This window comes from Syzygium oleosum, unplaced genomic scaffold (genome assembly GCF_021117445.2).
Source record: "Syzygium oleosum isolate NSW1041296 unplaced genomic scaffold, Sole_v2.1 Sole_v2.16, whole genome shotgun sequence".
Lineage (NCBI taxonomy): Eukaryota > Viridiplantae > Streptophyta > Magnoliopsida > Myrtales > Myrtaceae > Syzygium > Syzygium oleosum.
Genome location: NW_026607500.1, coordinates 293,983 through 314,208, shown reverse-complemented (window position 1 = coordinate 314,208; position 20,226 = coordinate 293,983). Strand labels below are relative to the sequence as shown.

Here is a 20,226-nt window from a genome sequence, read left to right as displayed (position 1 = left end):
TTATGGTGGTTTGGATTTATCTCAAAGCCTACGTCTACTCTCCCAATTAACAATCTTAACACATGCTAGAATTCACTAGTAATTTTCAAAAGAAGTTACAATCAGCACGCACTACTTCTGTTATAAGATAAATCACACTATCACAACGCAAGTACTATTATCACTCTTGTACACTAACTCTTATCTCGATTACAAAGTAATAAGAACACTAAAAAGAGAGTTACAGACAGACAACGGACATAGTTTTATCAATACAGAGAGATGATAATAACAGAACAAGCTTTTCTCTATTTTTCGTCCAACTCTTATCAACTTCTTTAATCCTTTTTATATAGCCATCTACAATCCATCCGTTGGAGATGCTTTTCAGGAGTAAAGAGCCGTTGAGAGTTGATTGGAGCTGTCATTGAGGTCTAGATCGCCCATGCAATCCTTTCCTTCAGGCGATAGCAAGTTTCCCGAGATGGTGTTTGCTAGCACTGTTATCTCATAGTACGTCTGACTATTTGACAAAAACTATCAATGTTGTTGATTCATTTCCAGTTTTTCTGTAATTGGCTCTCAGCCTATTTTCATGACCTTTCCAGAGGTGAATCACCAAGGGAAAAACTAATGGATTACTATGCAGATACAAGTGGTTACTCGTTAATGGATTGCAATGCTGGGACCTAGCACCTATGCTGAGTTTCCCCTAAGGCCAGACCTAGGCTAAGAACTCGGTGCTCGTAACTAGGTCCCTGGCAAGCTCTGCTCGAGTCCTAGAGTCTATCCTCAAGTCTCGACTTGTGCTTTGGTCCCTAGTGGTCGCGCTTGGCTTTCGGTTTCCATGCCTTGATGCCGATGCCCGGGCCGAGGATTCTTGAGGCTGGGACGAAGAATCCAGTGTCCATGCCCCAATCCTTGATGGTCTGGCCTGAGCCCTAGCTCACACGCTAGGGGACCCTAACGACTGAGACTCATCTCCCTTGAGGTTTGGCCCAATCCCAGGACCACGATGCCTAGTGCCTAGGTCATCAATGCTGGGCAAAGGTCTGTGGCTCGACATCTCGACGGACATTCCTTGATCCTCAACTATCGACCTCAGGTTACTCGAAGCTAGGCCTAGGTCCTTGAAGTTGGTCTCGTGACCTCGATGACTAGGCATGATTATGGGTGCTCTAGCCCAAGTGCTCAACACTCAGACTTGGGAGCTAAGGTTGTACACAAGAGGTTTTCTCAAGTATATGTTTCATAATTTTTGACAAATACAGAAAATTACTTTCATGATATTTGCTAAATGCATAAGGAAAATTAAATCATTTATTGGAAATATTTTCTGGCAAATTTCATCTTTCATGAAACGAACAAAGCCTAAAAGGATTTGAGCAATTACATATGCATACTGATTTTTGCAAAATTTAGGTTTATCCGCGATCCATTATTCTGTTTGAAAAAATTGAAGGGGAGTATGAACGACGATAACTGAATCATTTTTTACCGACAAGGGCGGCTGAGGGTGGCATAATTCATCAAAGGCCGAATCCGTTTCTTCTTGAATTACACCGAATTACACCTCGACCTTCCCCTGGTATTTTGTTTGAACCGACCTTTCTTCCTAGTGAAGAAGCCACCGTTGACTTTCTCCTTTTGACTCTTTGCGGGTTCTTCTATCTCCAAGGAGACATCTGCACCAAGTGGACCTCCATAAAAAATTATGCACCTTTCTGCACTCATGCATATATCATGAACGTTGACGATGACTCTCTTATTCCATAGATAATGCAGAAATGTAACACGGATGTCCCAGTTATGTAAAAGACTCATAAAATACTTTGCGATTCTTATACACCAGATAAGTCTAGAGCTTTGATATGCGTAGGTGGCTTTGATTGGATTCTTCAAGTAGAAATTTCTTAACGCCATGACCAACTTCTTGAACCCTAGGTTGACCCTCTCCTATATATCCACCAGCACTCCAACCTCAAGCTCTCGCAACAAGAACAATTTCGTTCCTGTACGAGAATAACAAAAGAGGATGGGCCTTCCTTGTTTAGGCAAAGAAGTCGTGTGTCTTTGTAGTGCTTCATGGCTCAAACTAGCCCGCCTCTGCAGGTCCTTTTGCTTACTCTTTTCTTGCATTTACCGCTTCCTGCTCCTCCGAGTCAACTCCTTTTGCATCCAAGTTTTCTACTTTGTCTTCCTCTCGTTCCTAGGCTTCTGGGTCCTCAAAGACTTAAGGCCGCGGACCAATTCCTTTAGACCCAGGGACTTGGATCTGTTCTTCACCTCCGTCTCCGCGGCAACTGTCTCGAGCATGTCCACGGTGGAGATGGAGGTCTTTTCCAACTCCCAGCTTGTCGTGATGATCATCCTGATGTTCGTTGGAGGGGAGGTCTTCACTTCCCTCGTCGGGCTTCACTTTACGAAATCGAAGCTCCGACGGCTCATCAAAACCGAAGAAAAAGTCGCCTCCATCAATGGCAATCTCTTCCCTTCAAACCCAACAAACGACATTGCTGACCACATAGAGTTAAGCGTAACAACAAATTTAGATTGCTCGATCTCACAAGTAGACCCTCAATTGTACAGATCACGAGACGAGTCCATAGGTCTTGACTATTTGAAATATTGTTCGGTTAGGTTTTTGTGTTTTGTAGTGTTAGGTTACCTTCTGGTCATCAATGTTCTCGGAGTCGCCGCAGTTTCACTCTATATGGCACTTGTTTCCAGTGCGGGAGATGTGCTAAAGAAGAAGGGTCTTAAAATGGTGACCTTTTCCGTCTTCACCGTCGTGTCTACCTTTGCTAGTTGCGGGTTTGTCCCGACGAACGAAAACATGATGGTCTTCTACAAAAACTCCGGCCTCCTCCTGATTCTCATCCCTCAAGTCCTTCTCGGGAACACGCTGTTCCCGTCGACCTTACGGTTCACGATTTGGCTCATGGGGAGATTCGGGGCCAAAGCGGAAATCAAATACTTGTTGAGCAGGACAAGTGACGTTGGTTACAAGCACTTGCTTCCGAGCCTCTACTCATCGCTACTGGTGCTCACGGTGTTGGGGTTTATTGGTGTCCAGTTTATAATGTTTTGCTTGATGCAGTGGGATTCGGAGGTGTTGAATGGACTGAGCACGTACGAGAAAATCGTGGGCGTGCTCTTTCAGTGCGTGAACAGCAGACATACGGGCGAGACGATCGTCGATCTGTCCCAAGTTGCTCCTGCCATCTTGGTGGTATTCGTCGTCATGATGTTAGTCTCTCTCTCTCTATCTCTCTCTCTTATCTTACCTAGCCATTCACGAATAAAAAATTCGGCTGGAAATTTGGAAAAGAATAATAAAGGAATGGACCATAGTTTCTCACCTCACTATTCACCTCAACATGGGCGTCTAGGGATGCGAAACATCATTCAATTTAATTCTTGACATGTGGCACATTGTCTTGAAAAGTAAGTAAATGGTTTGGACGTATTTGAAAATGACTGCCTCACGATCTCAAAGACGTCTTCCCTTATTTGTGAGGATTTCCATCTGACTTTTAACATAGATTTGACTCGTTCTTAAATTACTAAAATATTGACTCTTAAGGAAGTTTACTAATATAATTGCATTATTGAAGGATGAATAATCTGAAGCATTATTCTGCGGCATTATTGAGGCCTCTTCTGTGCATTTGGAGCGCTGTCTAAGGTTTTCATGTTCACACGTGATAGGTCAAGTCATTTCTGTCACTTAGTCACAATTCGTATTCGAATTAGATACGGTGATGTCGATGGTTGTCCAAATTCGACGTTATAAGAAAGTGCAGATTGGTTATGTATTTCGCGTTGAAAACTCTCTTACGGTTGAGTATTCAAAACACCAAAAGCTCCAAGTCACGAGTTTTCTCAAAACCGTGCCCTCTGTTTTCATCGTGGATGTCCTTTCTAGACAGCACTATTCGAATTTTCTAGTGATTTAACTTTCAAAACATCCATTAAACATAATACGAGAACAATTAGCATATGGCTGGAGAGTTATAAATCCTTAATACAATCCGATTAGAACTCTGTAACTAGCATAAATAACCCGCATCTACCTTGTAAATGCATATTATCAAACCTCCCACAACACCTGATGTAACCACCATTACGTGATCTTTGTCCATTAAAAACACTTTGATGTGTATGATCTTCAGGTACCTTCCGCCGTATACGTCCTTTCTACCAGCGAAAGGTGGTGAGAGGCTCCCGGGAAACAGCAAAAGAAGAGAGCCGAGAAAGAGTTACAAGCAACTGTTGGAGAATCTCAAATTCTCACAGCTGTCCTACCTGGCCGTCTTTATCGTCATGGTCTGCATCACAGAGAGGAAAAAGATGAAGGAAGATCCCCTCAATTTCAATGTGTTGAACATCGTGGTCGAAGTGATAAGGTAAGCATCTTTGTTTCCCTCCTCTCCTTTTAGTCCCATCTTGTTGTTTAAATGGGGATAACCATATTCATAGATAGTCATAAAGAAATAATACTAGGTATGAAATGATATATAAATTCCATCACTGCAATATTCCATAAGTTTCAAGACTTTTTGTGTATCTAATCAAATAAACGTTAATATTTAAAAATTAAAGATTTAAATTTATAAAAGGGTAACGGGACAACCGAATTTTATAATTAGGATTGTTTTTTTCAATAGGGTGGATGCTATTGCTTATCACTAGTTGAGTATTCTTAGTGCTTACAAAGCGCCATCACTCATTACCACCTCCTCAAATTCCTTGCACAAACTCCATGAAAGGAAAATTATCCAAAAAGTACTAAAACTATTGTATAGTAACCAATTCAGTCATAAATATTTCATTATGCAAATTAAGTTCTAAACCTTTTAATGTTTAGCTAATTTAGTCCTAAATCTTTTAATGATTTGCCAATTTAGACCGGAAATCGCTAACGTTGCGGTCTAGTTAGCGCTGGATGACACTAAAGTGGATAATTTTTGTAATTTTTTTATATGTATAATTTTTCTTTTTTCTTCTTTCCTCTATCAGTCATTGCTGGCCTCCCTTTGCCTGGCCCTCGTAGGTCTCAGGTGAGGGCGACCCTCACTAGGGTCCCCTCGTAGGTCTTGGGCGAAGGTGACCCTCACTAGGGGCCTACAAGGACGGTCGTTGCTTGAGGCTGGCGGGGACGTCAAGGCCTTGGCCGGTGGAAGGAAAAATGGAAAAGTGAAAAAAGAAAAGGAAAATAAAGAAAATAAAGAAAAAAAATAAAATTTTCAGAAAATTAATAAAAATTGCGAAAAATGTCCACGTTAGCACCGCCTTGCCATGTAGGATGGCCGGAGTTAAGTAGACCACAATGTTAGCGATTTTTGGCCAAAATAAGCTAAAAGGGCTAAATTGGCAATTATCAAAATGTTTAGGACTAAATTGGCAAATGGTCAACAGATTTATGATTAAATTGAAAAATTAAAATGTTTAGAACTGAATTGATCAACGTATGATCGATTTAAAACTTTTTAAACAATTTTCCCCATGCAAGTGGTCCATCTCTTGCCCATGTTCCGTGGGCACCGCTCCGGACATCGCACTCTCCCATTCTAAGCCACTCTAGGCACGTGAATGGACGTTTCCTCAAACGTGCTTGACCGTTTGCTTGAGTCAAACATTTGGATAATAAGTTTCCACGAGAATGAAATATAATGCAGACATTTAGTTGTCCGTTAGACGTTTCCACGTGATTTTCATTGGTGGTGGTAAATTCACAGGTAAAATGCATTCGAGTTGTAAAAGTGATGGGCACATACCAAAACATGAACAAACCAGTGTAATGAAGTCATGATTTTTGAAATTGTAGTGCATACGGGAATGTGGGTTTCTCGATGGGTTACAGTTGTGAACAACAACTAAGGCCGATTGAAGGCTGCGAGGACAAGTGGTATGGATTCTCCGGGAAATGGAGCGATCAGGGCAAAATCATCCTCATCGTCGTCATGATTTTCGGAAGATTAAAGAAGTTTAACATGCAGGGTGGCCGAGCTTGGATACTCATGTGAGAGAGACAAAAAGACCTCTTCACGCCCCACGGGCAAGCAAATGGAACATCACTAGGTCTAGAGACCAGGGCAAAATCATTCTCATTGTCTTCATGATTTTGCTCCTTCAACTCTTTTTTTTTTGGTCTTGTCCAGTACACAAGGTGTTCTAACTGTGAAAAATTTACATGCCACAAAGTTGAAGCATCACTAGGCTTAGAGACCACGATGTAGATATCCCGTGCCAATATATCGCATGCAAGACTTGATCATAATTGAAAATTCTTGAGCTTTTTACTAATATCTTTTTGAGTTATCGCAATGTGCACTGAAGGTGGAGTTCGGATTCCACCGTTGGGGCACTATATATGGAAATTCCTCGTGGTGTTGCTATAGGTACCACAAAAATGTGACAAAACTGATGCTGCCCATATATGTAAAATCCAACGGCTCGATATACGGTTACCAAAAATAATACGACGGAAGAAAACAATAGCATGGAATATATCACAGTGAGCATAAGTGTGACCTATTTATAGTTAGGTGTAATTTCATGTGTAACTTAGTGGTACATTCAATTCGAAATCGATGATGTTTGGGAACTCATACCTCGTCCTGAGGACCATCCTGTCATCAAAACAAAACGGGTATTCATAAATAAGCTAGATGACAAAGGTAAATTGGTCTCAAAAAGTTATTCTAGGAGGAAGGTATAGATTATGATGAAACCTACGATTCTATTGTAGATTAGAGGTAATCGAATTACTATTAGCCTATACTTGATTTTATGATTTCTAGTTGTGATATTCCGTATTTCGGCTCATTTTTGGGATTTATAAAATGAGTATTTCGTCAGTGTGCTTATAGTGAAATCTCGCCTGGAACTGATAACTCTTGGGTTATTTTTTTTTAATTAGAGATTTCACTAGAATCGCACTCGATCGAATTTGGCCGTTATTTAGAGCCCGAACTTTGGTGTCGAATATCTCGGAGTTTCGTGATGAATTTAATTGGACAGTGTCGATATTATTGTGGCTAGCGTCGATATTGCCCGGGATTGGTGAAAAGTGAAGTTTTGACTGGGTACGGATTTAGACTAGTAGACCTCCCTCGTAGTGTGTTTTATTTAGTATCTTTTGGCCTTTTTCTTAATTTATAATTAGGGATTTTCGTGGACCGTCGGATCGATGGATCGCACTTGAGTGCTTTATTTGACTTTCACTTTCTCTCTCTCTCTCTCTCTCCCCCTGCCCGCGCACGTTTTCCCCCGGACATGTCCACTCACCCCCTCTGCATGGAAGACTTTTCCCTCTCTCTCTCTTCCTTTTTCTCATCTTCTTCTTCTTCTTCCATTTCTCTTCTTCGGCCGTGGCTCCTGCTTCTTCTCACCCGCTCACCTCCCTCTCACCGCCCAGCCACCGCACGCCGTTTGACCCGCCGCCGCACACCGCCTTCTCGCCAACGAGCTGCCACCACCTCGGCTCCACCCAAACCGAGCCGCGCCACTGCCCGTCGCCTCGCGACCGCCCGTCGCCGGTCCACCCAAGCCACAGCGAGTGCTGCCCTCTGCCCGGACCAGCTGCCACCGTCGTGCACCTACGTTGCCACGCGTCCCACCACCGCACGCAGCTCGCAGGGCCGGTGTTCATCCGGCCGCTTTTCCCCCTGGCTGACTGCCCTCTTCTCCTTCTTTCTTGCCGCGCGAGCACCAGCTCGCCGCCGCGTTTGCCGCGGCCCGGTACTACCTAGCCGTCAGTTAGCCCGTCCTGCCTCGCCGCACCGCCTCCGACCGTCGCCAGCCCTACCGTTTCCGCCACCCGACTCCCCTTCCCCTGTTCTGGCTTCCCTTCCCCTGTTTCGCCAGCCAGCTGTCGCCGCGCCCGACCGACCGATCACCGCCGTCGCTGCTGGCCACCTCCGCCTTCGCTGCTACCACCCAGCTCCCCCCCTCAGCCACCGTTGCCGCTGCTGTTCCGGCGAGACCTTCCTCTGCCGCTCCATCCCTTATTCCGCTCCTCCCCTATACTGTTCCCGTCGCCCCTGCCGTCCCTTCGGCAACGACGCGGCTGCTGCTACCTCTATCCGGGCCGTTGGCTCGCCATCGCCACCCTTGCTAGCAGCTTACCATCGCTGCTCAGCCAGTCCAGTCAAGGTGCTAGCCGCACGAGCCGCCGCCTCACTGTCGCCGCCGTGAACCGCCGATTGCCCGCTGAGTCGCTGTTGTGCCGACGTCGCTGTTGCTCCGTTCCGGCAGTCTTGCTGCCTTCCACTCTTGACCATTCTTGCTTAGGCCTGAGGTAAGCGACACCCTAAACCTTGTCTAGGACTTTGGGTATTTGTTAGACTTGTTTAGGGGTTGTTAGTGCGGGATTTGCGGCTGATTAGGGGCTGATTGGGGATGAATTGTTGACCGTTTAGCGCTAATTGGTGGCTGAGTTGTGGGCTGGCTCGGGGCGAGCGAATGGGTCGGAGTATGGGCTGAATTGAGATGGTTTATGGCTGATTTTTGTGGTTGGATTGGAGGTCATTAGTGCTGGAATTTATGCTGAGATCGTCGGTCGTTCGTGCATGATTTAATGGTCGTTTGATGGTAGTTCGTGTTGATGATTCATGATGGGGATAACGCGCCTATTGTGAGTTGTGGCTTAGTGTGATTGTATAAGGGGCCGTTGATGCTAGAATATCAATTTAGTGTGTGATTGTCCCGTGTGGTCCAATGCTTGAAGTGTGTTCATATGTGGTGAATTAATGGTTGATTGTGATCACTCAATGGTGATCGTAAGTGTTTGTTGAAATGCAACGTGAATTGGTGGAACCGTGGCCTTTTTTTGGCGTAAGTATGGCGAATTGTGTTGTGGTCGTTTGGAAATGGTTGTGTGATATTTGATTCTGTGAAAGACGTGAAATTGATTGAATTAAGTGGCGTGTGTGTTTGCTTGAAAAGCCCGGATTGATCGAAAGGCTGCCAACCTGAGGCGTGGTTACGCGGGTGTGGCAAGAAAGGCAAGAAAAGACCCGAGGCGTGTTCACGCGGGTCATTGGAGAAAGTTGGGCCTGAGGCGTGTTGACGCGGGCTGTGAGAATGGGCCTAAGGCGTGTTGACGCGGGCTGTGAGAAAGGACCCGAGGCATGTTTACGCGGGTCGTGGATAGTTGAATGGACATGCATGTGGAATGTGCTTGATTGAAGTGGATGAATGCACGTGTATTTGGCGCTCGGGTGATTGTGATATGTGCTTGTGCTATTATTGCATTATAGTGTTTGACTAATATGTAGAGTTGGCGTGTGATTGGAGGCGAGGTAAGTATGTCTATGTGAATTCCAATTTGTCGATGGTTAGATTGCATGTTGAGACTTGTCTGGGTATGCATTGGCCTAGGTGGGGTTTAGGTTGTCTGCTTATTGAGATTTATCTCATTCCCGTTGTTAAACATGTTCAGGCTTAGAGTGACGAATAGTCATCATGCGCGGTTCGGGGACCTGGAGTGGTTTTGGACATTGATGCTTCACCCCTTTTTGGATGCCCCTTTTTAATAGTGAAGTTAGGCTACCCAACAACCGCCCTTTTTATGATCATGGTTCGATGTTAGTAGCCTGGTTTAAGGTGGTGTAAGCGTGAAGGTTGTAAGTTTTATTAAATGTATCCTTGTTTTGAGTACGTGCTTTTCAGCTACCCCTCCTTGAATGTTTCTTGTGTGGGTTGTTTAAATTTCGCTTCCGCTTGCGTACGACTTTGGGTGTTTCGTTTGGGTCGGCGACGCGTCCTGGGACGTCGCGTTCAATACGACCGTCAAAGGGGTGTCGCGAGCCCGTTGGTGGTTCGGGGCGTGACACTAGTTCTATCTAATGAAAGTGAAATGTGTATTTCTGAATGGCTACATTGAAGAGCAAGTCTTTGTAGAGCAACCACCGGGATTCGAAGGTCCAAGTAGGATCAACGACATGTGCCAGCTCAAGAAAGCACTTTATGAACTCAAAAAAGCTTCGAGAGCATGGTATGAAAGGCTAAATACTTTTCTTGTTGATCATGGGTCTGAGAAAGGTAAAGTTGACACGACTTTGTTCATAAAGAGAAAAGATGATAATATTCAGTTGATTTAAATATATGTTGACGATATCATCTTTGGATCTACTAATGAGCTACTTTGTAAAGGAATTTTCCAATATCATGAAAAACAAATTTGAAATGAGCACAACGACAAAATTAAACTTCTTCCTCAATTTACAAGTCAAACACACCAAAGTTGGCACTTTCACTTTCCAAGAAAAATATGCCGAGGATTAGTTGAGAAGTTTGGGATGGAAAGTTGCAAAAAAATTGATACATCAATGGCACCATCAACCAAACTTGACAATAATGAGAAATGTATGTTCTTGATATACTGCATAGATTATCATTTTTTTTTCTACAAGAAAAAGTAGGTAGTATGAGAATCTATCCATCCAAAGTTTCACAATTTTTTTAAGAATAGAATCAGCAAAAGTAAATTTCGCTAACAACAACATCTGCTCATATCAAGCCTACAAACTGTGCTATTTTCAATGGTCAGAAAATTCTACTCTATGCATTCAAATCACAAGTTGTTAGAGATATATCAAAATGCTTGGTTGAATAGTTTCCTATGAAAGGTTAAATAGTTACTTATTTGAAATGTTTAAAATGCTTATAGATACTACTCTTATTTATTCAAAAGCAATGACATGATATTTGACTTGAGATATTATACAATTAACAGCAATTTGTGTAAGAAATTTGTTGAGTTTATGCATATTAAAATTGAGACGAGCATGATTGAGGAACTCAAATATCATTCTCGAATATCAAAGAGCAAATAATGATGAGGTTGTTGGTTTTGAAAAGAAAATAGAAGCACAACCGTCTCTTCAGCATCTCAACACTGTGATAGCAGTACTGGAAGTAGTGACAGGAGCTGATGTGGAAGATGTTGCTAATGGTGAAAAAATTTTGAACTCCGATGAAAGCTATTCGCAAGAACTATAATGATCTTTGACCAAAAAAAATAAGAACTATAATGATGATAGAGGGAGGAGACCAAAAGGTTGAAGATCAAAAAGAAGAAAGTATAAATGGAGTATTATTAGCATAGACAGCATCAAGTTGTGTAACCTAATTATTGAAGATGTATCTCTTAAGGGGCTCAACCACAACTTAATTAACGTCAGCCAACTATGTGATAAAGGCTATAAAATCAGTTTTGAGGATGGTAAATATGCTGGAGCAAGTAAAACTAGATCTCAATCATATACGGGAGAAGATATGATGATATCTATTTGCTTGATGTTTGTGAAGTTGTTCAATGCCTTGTATCTATTAAGGATGAGAAAAAACTATGGCATAGAAAGCTTGGTCATATTAGCATAAAGCAAGTTGCTAAATTATTTGCTAAGGAATTATTGCATGAATTGCCTAAGTTAAAGTATGAATATCAAATTGTGCAATGCATGCTCGTTGGGAGCAAGTAAAGAGCTCCTTCAAGTGGATAAACGCTGTTGCTACTAAACAAGTCTTACATCTGATACAAATGGACATGTTTGACCAACAAGGAACCCTAGCCTCAGTGGTAAAAGGTATTGTTTGGTGATCATGGATTACTATTCAAGGTTTGAGGATATATTGAAAGGAGCACAAGCTACTGAAGAAGAGGAAAAGAAAGAAAGAGCAACAAGAGGAACAGATCACTAAAGAAGGTGAACAAAGCCAACTCCCCATAGATACTGAAGTAATATAGCAAGCACTTAAACGCTTAAACCTGAAAATATCATCACTGACCCTGAAGAAATAACCACTGAATCAGGAGATGCACCTATCGAGACCAAGGAGGTGTAAGTCGAGAAAAGGAAAAATGATGATGACAACTGGCTTGATCTGACCTTCTTTTGCACCCTACAAGAAGAAGTCTATCCTGATGTTGTAGAAATGTTCTAAGCAAATCTACATTATCCTGATCGAGCTAGCTTCATCTTCTCCTTTGAGAACTATCACTGCTAAAGAACTGGTTGAAATCATCAATGTCTCTTTCTATTCCTTCAAGAAAAACCCAAACAAAATTTGACATTTACCATACGAAGATCTCATCACCCTTATCCGCATGTAAAAGGCATCAGCATTTCGGACGTTTCCAAGACCAAAAGGATGGTCAAACTTGAAATCGGCAAAGATCTTAAGAAAATGATGCTGCAGATGACACTCGAAAGATGGGTAAATACGTTGAATGAAATTGTCCCATTTGGACACAGTGATGATGAGGCCGGTAGAGTTAACTTAAGGAATGACTCAACGAAGGAGTCGAAAAGGAAAGAAAAAACGGAGGCAAAAGCACCTATGTTTGTCCAAAATTATAAAACCACTCACTCTCGCTCGGAAAGATCACAATCTCAAGGGGAAACTCAGATTGAGGAAAAACCTACCTACGCGCAACTTCACTAGGAAGTGCATGTATTCTTGTCATGGTCAACTTCGTTCGAAAGTATCAAGTCATTCCTTGAAAATTATTAGTACGTGGAAACTCAGAAATTTGCTCATATGCAAATTTTTGAAATAATCTTAACCTTTTGAGAAGATCTTTATATTCCCTTTGTAATATCATGCTGTTATTGTGATGAAAACGGAGAGTTAGAATGATTATATGCATCTTTATTTCTTGACATACATTTTTTGATGCAATTGATGTTTATTCTATAAAACATAAGCGATATAAAGACACCACAAGTGTCACAACTTTTGTATAGCACTCATTTGATTGTCATTACTTTTTTTTGGTCCACTTGAGTCTAAAAAACATTTACTTAAATGCCATAAATTTCAATTGATCACTTGAGTGCCATTAATTTATTCAGCCAAGTGCCAAAAATTCAACGTGGCATGACACTTGTGGTGAACATTTTTAGAAATTTATAATAGTCAAGTGATTGATTGAAAAGTTATATGGCACTCAAGTTATCTGAAAAAAAGTTATGACATTTAAGTGAGCATCGTATGAAAGTTATGACACTTGGTGTCCTTTTCCTGAACATAAGTTATATTGTACATCTTTTTTGTTCACCTAAGCGTGTTGAACATGTTCTTTATGGAAAATTGTATTTCATGCCTAATATTTTCGGTGAAATTGTATGAAGATGAGCTGAATTGCAAATTTTTCTACTTAATTTCCTTTACATTATTAGTGCCTTTTTTTTTTTATCATGACAAAAAGTGGGGAGGTTTGATGAAATATGAATGTGTTTGGAGGACTATTATTTCACACGATGAATGTTTATTCCTATTTAAAACTCATGTGATCAAGTAACTTGAAGCATGAGCTTTTGATAATTGTTATTATTTTGCTTATATTGTTTCTACTTGCTATCTCATGATTATATTCATTGAATATCATGATATTTAGAGATTGCATTATGTGTTTATTATGCCTTGAACTAGCTTCCTATTTTTGGCAAGATAAACTTTTCACATGTTGAGGCTAACAATACAACCTAGTGTAGCGACCGTCCCGCGAGGTGCACCATCTAAGGGTTGGCCAACGGATTACTAAGTTTAAACCTAGCTTGGGCTCTCCCAAGTCCATACCCATAAGCGACTTATGATTCAAGTTATTAATATGCAATTCAATTTCACTTAGGAGTCGTTACTAATAAGTTTTTTGTGGGTCGATTAGAAACCCAGGTAAAGTATCGGGAGAATTACTTTACTCCTACGAACTAGAGATTATGGATTCAGGGACTTAATTACGCTAGATTATTCAAGCGCCCCTTTTGTACCTTATTTCTTTTATTTCAAAAAATATTTTGTAGGTAGCTTAAATTGATATTAACCTATCCACTAACACGTGAGATGATCTTGTGGGTGCGCAACCATCAATATAACACTCAATAATCAAAGCAGTAAATTACTTGTTAAGACAAAGGGTTGCATTTACTCACCTCGATGCAAAACAATATGTAGCAATAATAGTTAGAAACGCATATTCGTCCTAAACATGGTTTCTAATTATTTAGCAATTCCAATAATTCTTTTTTGGTTTTCTGTTATTTTAAAATGAAAACTAAACTATATGTCATGCGAAGTTAATTAAATGAACATCATATGTACACTATATGACATACACACGATATTTTTGGTATTTTTATTAAATTCGTAATTAATGAATAATGAAATGGAATTATCTTGATTAAATTATTATCCAAATCATCTTAAGAATTAAACTAGGCTAAATCCTAATTTAAATTGGAATCCTATCTTAATTAGATAAACCCTATCTTAGCATGCAATCTATGTGGAAAAGGAAATATTCTAAACTCCATTTTAATTTATTTTAAAATCTTATCTAAACATGCAATCTAGTTTAAACATGTAAAACTATCTATTAAAACCTACTCAAATATTATCTAATATATACCAAATCCTATCCAATCTTTTTTGAGATTCTTTTATAAGGATAAAACATAACAAAATGAAATCAAATTAAATCAAAACAAGGAATCAAATCAAAATCAGAGATAACATCCAATCACCTAAGATATTATCCATATCCATTCAAATTTGGAAAGAAATAAAATCGGCGAATCGTATCCTACAGCATGAGGATCGGATTGGCCGATTTTTCGTGCGATCACGAATTATATTCGGGCATGAGATTGGATTGTTAACCATGTGGACGTTGGGAAATTAGGATTTTTTCCTAATTTAAAGGATACTTGAAAATTTATGGATATGGCCTATCATTCAAAGATTTGATTAAGATCACAATAATTCAAATATGGCAACGAAGAATTTGAAAATCAAACTAGATAAGATTCTTACCTAATTTGAAATATTGCGCAGATTGGACGGCGGATCACGGATCGTGGCCGGCGATGAGGTTCACGGCAAAGCTAGCTAGCAGTGTGCTTGACGATGTAACCAATGTGGTGGCTGGTTCACAAATGGTGACATAGTGCATGCTTGGGAGGCTGGCTAGCCGAGAGTGGCAGGGATGGCTCGGCGTAGGATTGGCGCTGGAAACTTGCAAAAATAGAACAAAATGAGCATGACAATAGCTCTATCGTCGCGAGCTAGTGCAAGAAGGAGAGATCGAGGATTAGCTGGCCATCGGCGTGGTGGAGACCAGTAGCTTGCGGTGTCGTCGGAGTTCAGGTTAGGGAGCATTGCGGATCTACAGGCTAGAAAAGCAAAGGTGTAGCTGGGACTCCTTCAATCAGCAGCAGGTTGAGAGCAGAACAGGAGCTCATTGTGGCAAAGGGGGTAGTGCGGCAAGATCACAAGCAGCAGTATCGCTGATGGATCTTAGCCGGGGAAGTGGTAGCTCGTTAGTTGGTGTCGCGGCTAGGCATAGTGAGGAAGCAAGGTGCAGCAGCAGCGTCAGTGTGGCAGCTTGGCCAAACATAGGAGGAATTGGCATCGGAGGGGGTGTCGCACGGCCGCAAGAGTACTTGGCCGTGTGCTTCTCTCTCTCTCTCTCTCTCCCTCCCTTTACCCCTTGCGTGTACCTCTCGTGTGTGAATAATGAATTGTTGACCCCGAATTATGAGGTGTAAGTTTGTTTATATAGAGTTTAGCCTAGGTTAATTGGCCAGGCTTTGACATCCGGCCTTTCCGGAATAACGGGCTCAATTAACTTAGGGCCTTCATCTAGTTAGACTCTTGATGGACTAAAGTTTAATTGAGTTGGGCTCAATATGGCCCGTCTCTCCTTTGATTTTCGGGCAAGGCATCAAGGGCTGGCCAAATTGCTGGCCAAATTGCTACTTATGGGATCAATATTGACAGGCTTTAACCTAGGACTTATTCTAATTAAACTCAAAGCTTGTTAACATTACAAGCTAAACCCAACTCAATTAAAGCTCAAATTTTCTAGTTTTGGACTTCAATTTTTCGGCCTCCTCCCCCTTACCTATGCTAGCCGAATTTCACTTGTTGTGCGGGCCAAACCGCTCGACTAATTTAGGTCCGTTCGTCATCGCCGATCCAATACAAGTGTAATTGATGAGTTAAGTTATATGCTATGCAATTTTAATATATTTGTTTAATGGTTAAAAATTAATCCCTAATTTTTGTGCAATTAACACCTAAATGGTTAGGCAAAATTTAGATGTCAACAACTGCCACTTTTTAAAGGTGAGCTCACAGAGGTGACATTCAAAGACCAAATGATACCTAAAATTTTTCCATTGTTGATGTAATGAATGTTATTTTTGCCGGGAGTGTAAGTCCCATTTTCAATGCAATAAAATGATGCATGCTAACACAAATGGTAAAGAACATACCTGGCGTTACCTACCTTGTGGGGTAGAGCTCGAGGTATGGATAGCTAGTTTAGTATTTGGATTTTGCTTCAGACGCATAATAGTGCGTAACTATTTCTACGAGATTGCTTGTTTAGTACTCGACCTTTCTCGGATCCATAACAAGGCTTAGGGGTTGCCTATGTAGTATCCAACCTTTCTTGGATGCACGACAGGGCAATAAGGAGCGCCTTTCTTTGGACAAGGCATTATGATGGTAGCCTGTTAGTACCTAGACCATTCACGCGACATGACAATATGAATGCTTGTTAAGTACTTGAACTTTTCTTTGGACAACAGGGTGAAAATAAACAACATGTTTAACCAAACCTTTCTCAGACACATGACAAGGTCAACCACGGATGCCTGTCAAGTGTCTAACCTTTCTTAGACATAATAATGTGCCCGAACCTTACTACGAACGTATAACAAGGCAATAAAATTTCTTAAAGGGGAATACCGGGACCTCCACTTAGATAATTCCGGGGTTAAAAAACTCTGGGGACAACTCGAACCAATCGAATATTGGTGTAACAATAGAGAACACCTAGATAGTCACAGGTACCCAAACAGGATAGAATGCTTGGTGTAACAATAGAGAACACCTTTACGACATTACCAATCTAAGAGGTCTTTATCAGGATCGTAATGTAGGCTAGGTCAATGGCTAAACAAAGGGAACTTCTCAAGTCAAGGCTTATGAAAAAAGTATTCTACAATTTGCTCTAAGTTTACAAGTCAAGAAACCTACAAAATGAGAAAGAAATAGTCTTGCTCGCACTTATTCAAGCAATGCTTGTGAACATTTGAATTCTATGTTAATTCAAGTGCCCTATGTCGCACCGCGCCTTTTCCGTGCGCCTATGGAGGTATTGGGATTTTGTTAGTGGGGTTAGTAAAATCTGATCATGTTCTCTCTCTCCCTCATTCTCTCTTGCTCTCCCTCTCTTCTCCTTTGTCTCTCCATTTTCGGCTGAAGCTCTCTCTCCCCCTCACCTTGCCCGACCAGCAGCTGTTCTAGCCACCGCCAGCCACCGTGACATCGTCGGAGGCCCGTCGGAACAGTCGCCGGCGCCACTGCTTCACCGCCGCCGCCGCTTCACCACCACCGCCACCTCTCTCTTTCCTTCTCTTTACTCACCAATTTCGGACACCATCGAAGCCAACACCAACCCTCACCGTGACCACCAGCTTGTGCTCGCCTCAGCCGTGGACTGCCGTGATTGGAGCCGCTGCCGTTCTTCCCATCCGGCCGCCGGAACAGCAGCTGCTGGACTTGGCTTTGCTTGATTGATCTTGCTGATCTTAAGCTTAGGCTCCTAGTAAGTACTTCCTAAGCTTTGACTAGGATAATGGGTTAACAATGGCATATTTAGGGGCTGATTAAGGGTTGATTAGAGTTGGTTTGATGGCTGGTTGTGCTTGGTTGATGATTGATTGTTGCTGGATTAGTTCTCGGGTTGATTGCAGAGGTGCCTTGTTATTTGGTTATTTTTGTCGAGATCAGTGTGGGCCGAATTGGAGGTATTCTCATGAAAGTTGTCCCTAACATCTTGAAGTATGTCATATATTAAATTTGAAATTTTTGGAGACCTTTTTGGGGTATTCAGAAGTCCATTTTCGGACCGTTACAACTCTGCCGGATTTATTGTTCACCCGACTGACGTGTCTTTCTCAATTTTTATAAAATTTTCCAGACCTCTTTTCAACAAACCTCCTTCATGAAAGTTGTCAAGGACACTTGTTTATATGACATATAAAAATTTCAAATCTTTCCAATGAGATTTGGGCACTGATTGAAATAGATTTTGAAGGCCGGACAGTCTGTCCTGGCAGGTTGATTTCGATCTGATTTTGAGGGACAAAACGAGACGTTTCTATTTGTAACTGGGTTTTGTGTTCTCATAAAAAATTGTTTATCAAAATGTCTTCTAGAACATATCGAAAATTCAAAATTTTTGGAGTTGAATTACTATTTATTTTGAAAGGGTTTTGGTTACTGCGCAATTGCCTATTTTTAGCCCGATTCTGTGCAAATTTGGTTTCTCTCTCTCGGAAGCTTTTCGATGTTGCAGTTGCACGTGAAGGGCGTGGCTCGACGTGAGTTGAACATGTAATGTGTGGCAATTGGCTAATCGAAAGATGAGAAATTGATTTGAGTGTTGAATGCACTTATGCTCACATAATACCCTGAGTCATTTTACGTGGGGTTGTAACTCGTCTTGATGCGTTTTATGCGAGACGATGCCCGATTTATCGGATGCCCGAGAGGCCCGGATGCCAATCTCGGTAGAGGCCGGATTGATGCTCCTCATAGAATGCCGTCTTGATGTGTGTGACGCGGGACGATGCCATCGCCGACGTAGCGGGACGATGCCCGGTTACACTAGAAGCCCTATAGCCTAATGCGTTTTACGTAGGTTTGGGGAGCCCGAGGGGCCGTTAATAATATGGACCTTGTAATTGTGATGTGCATTGTAGTATGCCCTATTGAGAATCTCGTTGGGCATGTCTAGATTATTAAGTGTGCTATGCATGTGCTTGCCCCAATTTAGATTGTTATGTGCGATGAATGGTTGCCATGTTGTGGCTATTTACTGACATACAGGGTTTATGTGTGTGCCAAGGCGAGGTAAGGAAGCTTGTGATTGATGTGGCACATTGATTGATTGAATTGCATGCTCTGAACGATCCTGCAGTACGCGTTAGCCTAAGCGAGGCTTAGGTAGTGACTTATTGAGATTATTCTCATTATTGAATTATAAACCTTTCATAACCCTGAGCCTTATGAAGCTATGGAAGATCTAGTGACGCCACCTGGCCATCATGGGGGCGATTGATAGGCTTAGTACTCCCGTCCGATGTGTACATCTTTTGAGTAGTGAAGTTAGGCTAACCCAACCACCCGACCATTTTTGATGTGCGTTATTCGTAGTGACGGCCTCTAGTAAGGCTTGTATGATGTAAATTTGTAAGTAACATTATGTTTATAAAAGTGGTTTTTTGTTATGCTTCGGATGTCTCTTTATTACCCCGTTTAAATGTATGTTGTTTGGAGAGTTCGATTTGCTTCTGCGTGTGTTGCTTTTTAGTCCATTTGTTTGGGTCAGCGACAAGTCTCGGGATGTCGCATTCTTATCAGCCTAGTCGGGATGTCGCATGCTCGCGGGGATCGGGGCGTGACACCAATGGAACCACCAATCAATGAGCATACCGATAAAGGAGTAGCCGATGACGTTCCTGTGGTCACCCCTGTTGTGATTGATCTTGAGAACACTTCAAAGGAGAATATTGTGGCTTCTAAAGATGATGAAAGTGCAAGAAGATTAGCAAAAATTGAAGAACGCTTGTGCATATTGCAAAGTTACCGTATGCAAGGCGTGAACAACTTGTCTCCGTACACCAAGGTGAAAGTTCCGGAATCTTACAAGGAACCAGAGTTTGTGAGAAAGTATGATGGTACTGGATGTCCCAAAACTCATTTGAGATACTATTTGAATAAGATGGCCCGATACTCGGATAATGTTCTGCTTCTTGTCAATACTTTTCAAGATAGCTTGATTGGACCCGCTTTATCTTGGTTCATTGAGCTCGACTTGGAAAAGATTCATGGATGAGAGGACCTTGCCGATGAACTTTTACAATAACACAAGTTCAACTCCGAGATCGTTCATACTCGAGAAGATTTGGTACGAGTTGAGAAAAAGAGAAATGAGTCGTTGTTATCCACTCAAAGAAGGAGTTGAAAAGAAAGTCGTGATTGAAGAGGATACTAAGTAATTTCTAGCCATGGTGAAGACTAGTGAATTCAACACGGTGAACCAATTTAGGAAGATGCCCGCTCAAATCTCCTTGTTAGATTTATTTAAGTCATCCGAGAAATACAAGAATGCCTTGCTCAAGGTGTTAAATGAAGTGCATGTGCCCGATTCCATTGATG

General features: G+C 41.6%; 1 protein-coding gene across 1 annotated transcript; it reads left to right on the top strand.

Annotated features, from left to right (window-relative positions):
* Window positions 1-1,986: 1,986 nt before the first annotated feature.
* On the top strand, window positions 1,987-6,008 carry LOC115691505 (sodium transporter HKT1-like). The gene is made up of 3 exons (XM_030618140.2): window positions 1,987-3,228; window positions 4,155-4,388; window positions 5,810-6,008. The coding sequence occupies exons 1-3, from the start codon at window positions 2,015-2,017 to the stop codon at window positions 6,006-6,008; spliced, it is 1,647 nt and encodes a 548-aa protein (XP_030474000.1). The 5' UTR covers window positions 1,987-2,014.
* The last annotated feature ends 14,218 nt before the right edge of the window (window positions 6,009-20,226 follow it).

Bases quoted from the DNA above. Each gene is read 5' to 3' on its own strand.
- LOC115691505 (XM_030618140.2), top strand. From the start codon at position 2,015: ATGGGCCTTCCTTGTTTAGGCAAAGAAGTCGTGTGTCTTTGTAGTGCT. The intron at 3,229-4,154 runs GTTAGTCTCTCT...TATGATCTTCAG, and splicing joins GTGGTATTCGTCGTCATGAT to GTACCTTCCGCCGTATACGT. The intron at 4,389-5,809 runs GTAAGCATCTTT...TTGAAATTGTAG, and splicing joins ATCGTGGTCGAAGTGATAAG to TGCATACGGGAATGTGGGTT.